This window comes from Gambusia affinis, linkage group LG21 (genome assembly GCF_019740435.1).
Source record: "Gambusia affinis linkage group LG21, SWU_Gaff_1.0, whole genome shotgun sequence".
In the NCBI taxonomy this organism is placed as follows: Eukaryota; Metazoa; Chordata; class Actinopteri; order Cyprinodontiformes; family Poeciliidae; genus Gambusia; species Gambusia affinis.
The window spans coordinates 17671020-17680140 of record NC_057888.1 but is presented as its reverse complement, the minus strand read 5'-3'; the positions used below and the strand labels follow the sequence as shown (position 1 = coordinate 17680140).

At 39.2% G+C, this 9121-nt stretch overlaps 1 protein-coding gene across 4 annotated transcripts; it reads left to right on the top strand.

The window, feature by feature from the left end:
* Positions 1–9022, top strand: LOC122824337 (pollen-specific leucine-rich repeat extensin-like protein 1). 4 transcript variants are annotated; one of them, XM_044104812.1, is made up of 9 exons: positions 1–223; positions 3781–6455; positions 6958–7296; positions 7464–7533; positions 7635–7829; positions 8099–8161; positions 8407–8483; positions 8555–8700; positions 8793–9022. In XM_044104812.1, exon 2 carries the CDS (start codon positions 3789–3791, stop codon positions 6126–6128), a length of 2340 nt encoding a protein of 779 aa, XP_043960747.1. In that variant the 5' UTR covers positions 1–223; positions 3781–3788; the 3' UTR covers positions 6129–6455; positions 6958–7296; positions 7464–7533; positions 7635–7829; positions 8099–8161; positions 8407–8483; positions 8555–8700; positions 8793–9022. The 4 variants fall into 4 exon arrangements, with proteins under 4 accessions (XP_043960747.1, XP_043960748.1, XP_043960745.1 ...); XM_044104813.1 differs by lacking the exon at positions 8099–8161 and adding an exon at positions 7943–8010; XM_044104810.1 differs by lacking the exon at positions 8099–8161.
* The last annotated feature ends 99 nt before the right edge of the window (positions 9023–9121 follow it).

The window sequence follows — 9121 nt, the reverse complement described above, 5'->3', positions numbered from 1 at the left end:
CCTTCTGAATTCTTTCCCCTTTGCGACGGGACCTTTGAGAGAGACGCCTGAAGGAGCCTTAAAGCCTCGGAAGGTTTGAGTTTTTCGAGAAGTCTGCTGTGCAAAACTTGCCAAAGAAGCACTTGCTGAAATACGCACTTGCTGAAGAAACCCGTGGATAAAACCCCCCTGCGAAAGACAGTTCCTAACCAGGAGAAGCACCAACAGGGTGACCAGCTGGAAGGTTAAAAATCATTCTTCTATTATTTTTAATAAACGAAAGAAAGTTATTACTGAGATATTAATGACTTGTTTAGTTTATTTTGTGTTTGTGTGTGTGTTTTCAAGAAATACTGACTGCTGTAGAAAAGAAAGACAAGTAGCATTCTTTGCTAGCATAGATCGTTCTTAACTAATGAGCCTTTTTCTTAACTGAATTTCGCTGGAAATGTCAGGAATGTTAAAATGTGGTGTAGTGATTTAATAAATACATGTATTTTACTTAATTATAGTCAAATTAGTTAAATTAAGGCCAATTTCTGGAAAATTAGCTTGTTTTTTGACCGTTATTTTTTTGAAAAATGCCATGATAAACACTCAGTTTCCATGGATACGCTAAATGAAATACCTTAAATATTTAATATTATTTTTTAAAAAAACATTCAAAATTGTTTTATTTACCCTCATAAAAGCCTCTATTTTAATTATTTAGTTCCATAATCTTTTCAAGAAAGGGACATGTTGACCTGTTTTTATTATTATTTTTAGCACAGCCAGGAAACATGAATTGATTTGAAAAAAACTAAAATGGTGATATTTAATCTAAGAGTGTCAGGTTTGATGACGTTGGTGTCCAGTTCTTTGACATTTTGAGGACTTCTTTGAAATATATAGCTTTAATAGGTCTCTTGCATTTGTGGGTTGAAACAAATTTGTGAGTTAATTTAAATTGTTTTTTGACGTATGTGTTAGCTTATTGACATTTGTGGTTAAATATCTGGGATATTAACACTAGTGTTTGAGAAAAATTGTTATGCTGGTTTGAAAAAAAACAAAAAAACAATCAAATTTCTGTCCAATTCTTGGCCTTTACTTTTTTTTTTTTTTTTTGAAAAATGCCCTGACAAACACACTTGGTTTCCATGGTAATCACATCAGACTAGCGGTTTATTAAAATTTCCATTCATGCCCACGTTCACACTGATGATAATAAGCTAATGGATTGTAACCACAGATGTTATATCGTGCCAGCAATAAACTCCAGCTAAAGGTGAGAGTAGTGTCTTGCTCAAGGACACAACAACAGAGTCGTACCATCGCAGGGCAAACTCCTACCACTGACGCCACAGTAATAAGCATTATAAGTGTGTGTGTATTCGTTAATGATAGAACACTAAAACACTAGGCAACGAATCGTGTATAGTCGTAGTGATCATCACTTAAAAGCGCAGAAAAACATATTTCGTTTCCATGGATACGTTGGTGACATTATTTAAAATGACTTCAATGAAAAATTAAGAAACACTTTTCAAACATGTGCCTCCTCCTGTCTAGTAATAGACTTTAATATATGCGTTTATTTTTCCTACATGAGTGAAAAGAAAAGAAAAAAACATTATTTGAGTTGGTTAAAGTCAGCTTTGATGACTTTGGTGTTCAGTTTTTGGAAATTCCAACTCTGTGTAGGAAAATATAATTTGCAGTTTTGGGGTGCAACATATTTGTGAGTTAATTGAATTTGTTTTGTGATTTATTTGCTAGTTATTTGAAATTCTGGAAAATGTCAGTAATGCTGACTGCAATTGTTTTGGTTTGAAAGAAGTTTTGGAACCAGCTTTTTGAAAAATGTTTGTGGTCTCCATGGATACATTGATTAAATAACAACACTTATTATTCTTAGAAAAAATCTTTAAAGAACAGTCAATGTGTGCTGTTGATTTCACAAAGTAACTAAATGATTTAGTTTATTGTAATTACTCAAGACCAGAAAAACAATGTTTTGCTCCATTGCATTTTAGTGACGTATCATTTTCATAAGTTACTTGAACATTAACAGTGAATGTTAAAATTCGTTAGAAAAACAATAATCTCGGTTTCAGTTGGTCCGGTTGTGATTAATTTGTTAGTTAACATTTTTGGTGGGATTGTGGGCGTTTAACACTGCTTATGTGGTTTAAAAAGTTACTTCTGGTTTTAGAAGTTCAGTTTTGTTTTATTCAGATCTTTGGAATAAGAAGTCAATGACTGGTCCAGGTTTCGGAAAATGCCTCAAAAACACATTTGGTCTCCTTAGATACGTTGCTTAAAATAAAATCTTAATACTTGAATATTAGAAAAGGTTTTAGATATATATTTCTCCTAAATTATTTCTAAGTAGTTTAGATTTAAACTTATTATTGTTTAGTTTTATTTTTCTAAGAGGAGTTTTGAAAAATTAGTGATTTATGAAATACTGTGTTGGTCCTTTGCATATTTGGTCCTGTAATATATTTTCATGCTGATTGCGTTTTCAGAAAGAGTCAGCAATATTAACAATGGTGTGGTGATTGGAAAACATTTTATTTTAATTTGAGAGAATTACTTTTAGAGAATCCATTTTATTGATGTTTTTTGTCTCCATGGAGATGGTAATATTGAAAGAAGCATTTGGAGCAATATAATTGTGTGAACATTCATTTGAGTTTTTTGCTGGGTTGTGCGCAGCCATAATCTTCAGATTGATGTAATAAATTTAGATAAGAGTGATAAGTGATAAGACTTTGAGGCATCATGGACACATAAGGGATGCAGATGATTATTTTAATTATTTTGTCTGCCTTATCTCCATACAGAATATAATGGCCATTTTAACACTGAATATGTATTTCTAAACTAAATAAACAGTTTTATTTTTGTAGGAGGGAGTCCCGGGAAACGGAGGAAAGGCCACTTATGTCGGCCTGTTTAGTTAGATCTCCAGTCCTTAAACTTAATTAATTTTACAGGTGTACATTTCTGCTGTTGGCTGTATGTGGGAGTATGAAGGTAGTACTGATGGGGTGTCAGACTAGCTGTCTTTGTGATTGTGAAGAATTGTGGAGCTCAAAGGAATTTAGTTTAACTACAATTAACATTTTGGTAATTTACAAATGCAATTGGAAACATATTTTTAAACTTTGATACTTTTAAAGTATTAAAGTTGTGTAAGCAGTGATTTAAGTGTGATAGTAATGAATTGATCGCATATCTTATCCCTAGCTATTGTTAAGAATGATAAAATGTACCTGTGCGTCAAAGATTTGTGAGGATGGGTTGTTATTGAAGGGTAAACGGAGTAACTTGTTGCAGTTTTATTCTCACTAATGGTACAATCTAAGATTACAGGTGTTTAGCTGTCACATTATGTTTAGCTATTAAAACGTCTTAAACACAGTATATAGCTCTTTAATTGGTACCAAGATGAAGCTGCAAGTTCGTTTGTCTGAGTGGCGATGGTCCATACATGTTTGATCATTGAGTTTTAGAGTTTATTGTTCTGGTTTTTATGTAAAATTTTATTTTTTGCTGTTTTTTTGTGATTAAAGATAAGGAATATTTGTTTTATCTCTTAATTCCCATCCTTATTGTATAATCAAATACAGTGGCATAGCAATAATATTGTTAAATATTGTTCTCAAATATATTCAAGAAAAACAAGCACATTTACAAACCTGGGTTATTGCATTGTTGGTATTTCAGTGTTCCCTCTAAACATTGCTTTAGACTTTTGTGAAGGTCTAGATACTGAATTATAGCTTTTTTTCTTTGTTTCTTTCTTCACAGCCCCTACCATGGCGCTTCCAGCAGATGGATCCCCAGTGTTGGAGGGACATCCAGATAATGGTAAGGATCACGGTAAGGTGTGGTCAAATGATGCCAACATGGTTTCTGAAGACCACGGAGAGGGGTTGAGGTGTAGATCACCTCCGCAGTCTGTGGACTGTCCTACCAGCTCCAGTAAAGACGAGGTAGGTAATGCCGGTACTACCAGCTCCAGTGGTAGCTCTACGACCAGCTCAAGTGAAGACGAGGCTGATAACGAAGACCAGGATGACTTTAAATCCCGACTTTGTTTTATCAAGGTCCTTGTAGGAAAGCTTCAACAGTCATTGAAATCTGACAAGTTGAAGATTGGTCATCGGGGCTCCGCTGTGCACCGTGCCAGTGCTGCGTCACAGCTGCTTGAGATTCGTCCCCCAAATTTCAAAGACATAGAAGACATTGGGGTAGCTGGGAAGCCTCAAGAAGACACAACTCCATGTACTTCACTTGAATTCACATCTAAATTTGACAAAGAGGAAGAGCCCATTTTGTGTCCAGAGAACTCCAGACCAATAGGTACCACGCAGCATCATCAGGTAGGTTTGGAAAAGGACAGGGCTACTTTGACTTCCCGCCGCGCCAGGAGCATTTCACAGAAGGTGGATTCTGCGAAGGAAGACGACCTACCATCAAAACTTAGTTTTGGTACAGTGCTTCCTTCCGGTTTTAAATTCACATCTGGACTTGACAAACAGGAAGAGCCCATTTTGCGTCCAAAGAACTCCAGACCTATCGGTACCTCGCAGCATCATCAGGTAGGTTTGGAAAAGGACAGGGCTTCTTTGACTTCTCGACACGCCAGGAGCATTTCACAGAAGGTGGATTCTGCGAAGGAGGACGACCTACCATCTAAGCTTAGTTTTGGTACAGTGCTTCCTTCCAGCTTTAAATTCACATCTGGACTTGACCAACTGGAAGATCCCATTTTGCGTCCAGAGGACTCCAGTCCTGTTAGTGCCTCCCCACAACCTCTGGCAGGTTGGAGAAATTTAGTGGCTTTTTGGACTGCCGGCCGCGCCAGGAGAACTACAAAGAAGGTGGATGATGCGAAGGAGGATGACCCACCATCAAAGTCTAGTGATCAGGTAGGTTTGAAAGAGGACGTGGCTCCTGCAACATCTGTGACCGGCATAAGCGGAAAAAGGACAAAGGACTTTGATGCTGAAGAGCAGTCCCAAGCCAAGAGGAGTAAGGACACTCTTGCTGAAGAGGAGCTCCCCAAAAAGTGGACCAGGGATAGTGATGATGCTAAGCTGGAGCCCTCTGCCAAGAGGATCAGGGAGATTGAAGCCGATGATGAGCCCCCCTCCAAGAGGACCAGGGACACTGTTGCTGAAGTGAAACCCCCCTCCAAGAGTACCAGGGACAGTGTTACTGAAGTGAAACCCCTAGCCAAGAGGACCAGGAATAGTAATGATCCTAAACAGGAGCCCTCTGCCAAGAGGATTAGGGAGAATCAAACTGAAGATGTGCTTCCCTCCAAGAGAACCAGGGATAGTGTTGCTGAAGAGGAGCCCCCGGCCAAGAGGACTAGAGACACTGCTGCTAAAGAGGAGCTCCCAGCCAAGACAACCGACTATAGTGATGATCCCGGCTGGGACGACATCCTGCAAAGAATTGGCAGAAGGATGGCATGGAGATATGGTAAAGAATGGGAGAACGAGCCCATTCCGTCAACCCCTCTGTTCATTGCCTACCGAAAGACAGACCACGAAGATCCCATTCTGTTATCCCCTATCCACAGTCCCTCACCAAGGACGTCGTGTGAGGATCCTGGTCTGTCATCCCCCGTCCTCAGTCCCTCTTATAGAATGGCATGTAAACTTCCTGTTTTGTTATCCCCTATCCACAGTCCCTCACCAAGGACGTCGTGTGGGGATCCTGGTTTGTCATCCCCCGTCCTCAGTCCCTCTTGTAAAATGCCGCGTGAACGTCCTGTTTCGTCATCCCCTGTACTCAGTCCCTTACGAGGGACGATGCATGAGGATCCTTTTCTCTCGTCCCCTGACGTCAGTCCCTCACCATCGACGCATTGTGAAGATCCCCCCGTTTTGTCACCCCGTGTTTTCAGTCCCCCCATGATGCCATGTGAAGATCTCATTCTGTCACCCCGCGTTTTCAGTCCTTCACCATCGACGCATTGTGAAAATCCAACTTTGTCATCCCCTGGCTTCCGTTTCTGGATGGAGACTGAAAAGGACATAGAAGAGGAACAAACACCTTCAACATCTGGTGGAACTACAGCAAGAGAGAGTTCCAGACATGTCTGGTTTAGACCTCGCTATGTTTTGTCAAGTGACTCTGATTAGATTGGGATCCTTAAAAACTGAAGACCTAATTGGGATATCACATCATTTCTCAGTTTTTGATTTTTTTTATTAAAGCCTGTGGAATCCTTAGGTAGCGCCTTGCACTGGAGTTTTCTTCTCAACTGCCCCATGTTTCAGGGTGAATTAGCGGTTCTTCCCCACGCGGTGCTCTTCGATATAGTAAATTGTTCTATTCTGTTCCTCCACTAATCCACTCTCCAAGTTTTTAATCTTTCAGGTTTTAGCTGCTCATCGCTGGATCCTTTCATCATCGTCGTCGTCCATGTGGTTCTTGTCCTTCTGGACCCCTTGTTTTTCACACTGCTTGTAAGTTTTTGCATTCCACATTCACATGACACGGCTTGCCTCCTGCTGGTGGTGGGGACCATCAGCTTTACTAAATAAAAATAGAAATAGAAATTCACTATTAATAATTTAGAAATTGTTCAACCACATAGAGTTAAAATTTACATTAAGTAAGGAATGCTTGCCTGACAATATGTTGTATCAGAAACCAAATTAAAGCATCAGGACAATAAGAAATTAGAAGACAAAAGAAAAATTAGACAAAATTTATGATTGAAAGATTTAATGAAGCGTTTTTGTTGAGAGTGAACTAGAGAACAGGATTGGCAGAAAGGAAATGGAGAGCATGTGGAGTAAAGTTTTATGTAGATAAAGTATTAATTCCATGAAACAAATAGTTTATATGGCCAGTAACATGTTTATGTGTTACAACACAGAAAAATCACAAAAGAAGAATAGACATTGAAAAAATACCTGAACCAGGTTCAGACTTCTCAGATCTCTGATTCTGTGATCTTCCCAGGTTGGATCTCCTCGGCCTGTAAACCTCCACCTTCAACACCACCAGTCAGATAGAGGGAGATAAGAGAAACCAGTTGAAAAAAAAAGTAAGAAAGCGTATTTTCATTTTAAATTTGTATGAAATGAGGTCAAATTTCAAAATTGTTCTTCCTTCTGTCCACGTATATTCTATTTGTTAACCCTGTTGTCCTTTGTCTGGATTTCATTTCTACGTCAACTCATGTCACATGACTTGAGTTGACCGACAATTAAAGCAGAAGACCAGCTCCGCCTTGAATCCTCCACCTTCAACACCACCAGTCAGGTGGAGGAAGATAAGAGAACCCAGTTGGCAAAAAAAGTAAGAACATTTTTATCTACACAGCATAAATAATCATTTCAAATATTGCTGCAGAGAATTGAGCTGAAAGTTAGAAACTGTTGCTGTCTGCTGCCCATGCATATTTTCCTCCTTAACTTTATCTTCTCTCTTTATTTCATTTCTCTGTGAACTCATGATGTCTTGAGTTGACCAACAATTAAAGCAGAAGACCTGCTGCTCCTGCTGATCTACTGGTTGTAACAGATTGTGGGAAAGGTGAGGACATGATGATGACTTGATCCGAAAGTCTCTTTCAATAATCCGTCAATTAGACAGAAATTAAGGAATGTGTGTCTGATCATGTGATGATTCCGCAGCATCACTGAGACAAGGCAACAACAGTGGACCAATCAGGACAGAGAAGACAGAGAGGACTGAGGACTAAAACAAAAATATGATTCCTGTCAAACACTCAGCCTCCTTCATCGCTATAAAACCTCCTCACCTCCACCACTGTCAGGGACATAAACATCCTGCAGCGACTGGATGAGGTGGATGCAGACACTCTGAAGGTGAGTTCTTGAGGTTTAAATTGTTTGGCCTCTTGTGCACTTCCATGATTTTTACTGTGACGTATGCATTTGTTTGCATCAAATGTTTTATTACTTGTATTTTGTGTGCATAGATTCCTAAATTAGAGGCCTGACAATTGAAAGATTAAAAGCGTTTGTGTCTCCCAGATACTTGGAGCAGGTGGAGTGTGTTTTCAGAAGAGTGATCTGTCTGTGTGTGTGTGTGTGTGTGTGTGTGTGTGTGTGCGTGTGCATGTGCGTGTGTGCAGGAACTACGGTGACTCTGCCCATTTGTTTCTTTAGATGGACAGTTGGAATGTTTGCGAAAACAAGTAAATGTACTTTGTTGGGGTTTTATGTAACAGACCCAATCTAAATATTGTATTATTTTGGAGAGTTATAAAAATTCTGTCCCTTGTTTTTTGTATAAGAAATCTGAAAAATATGATTTTTTTTCCCACTTCACACTAATAGTATGTTGTGTTGGTGTATCTCATGAAGTATGAATATAAATATGTTGTTGTTTATGCCTTTAGTATATGTTTAAGTATCCTAATTATTGTGTAAAACTCCCCAGGTCACACTGTGAGACTCGTTATGTGGTCACCACACCGACCCCAACCAGATCAGCCCATCTTGACACGGACGTACGCGGTGGGAAGACCTGCAAGTGCTGTGATTGTTACAGTGAAATGACGTTACTGAAAGGCTGCCCTGCATTCCAGCTACACCGGAGGAAGCGATTCGTGCCGTTTGGCTCAGATTCAGGGTGTGAAGGTGGGCGATGCGGGCCAGCATCACTTCAGATTTGAGACAGACCGACCGCTGGGGAGATGGACCTCGCCTGACACCATTACTCTGGATGTAACAGGTACAGCTGCTGAGACATCTAAGAAAAGTTTCAGTATTTAATGACATGTGTTTGTCTCGGCATTTCTCAAATTTGTTCTTCTTTCTCCTTAGCTCGACTCTCCTGTCAATGACAACATCAGTGACTCGAGAAGCAGACAGCAAGGTTTCTGGTGCCTGGCTGGAGACGAGATTCTGATTATTCAAGAGCCAAAACAAAATGTCAGAATAAACAGTTAGAAGGCAGATTTGTTTTCTATTTGTTATTGTTTTCATTATTAATGGTCCACGTCACAAAATTCATCAGTGCTGTAACTCTTGAGTTTAATAAAATGTTCTTCTTTTAATCTGTTATTTCTGGAGTCTTTTTTGTAAACCATAATCATTTTTGGAAGCAAAATATATTAAAGAAACGCCCACATTTTTAATAGAACTTTATAACT

Coding starts and splice junctions, on each gene's coding strand:
- LOC122824337 (XM_044104810.1), top strand. CDS start 3,789: ATGGCGCTTCCAGCAGATGGATCCCCAGTGTTGGAGGGACATCCAGAT.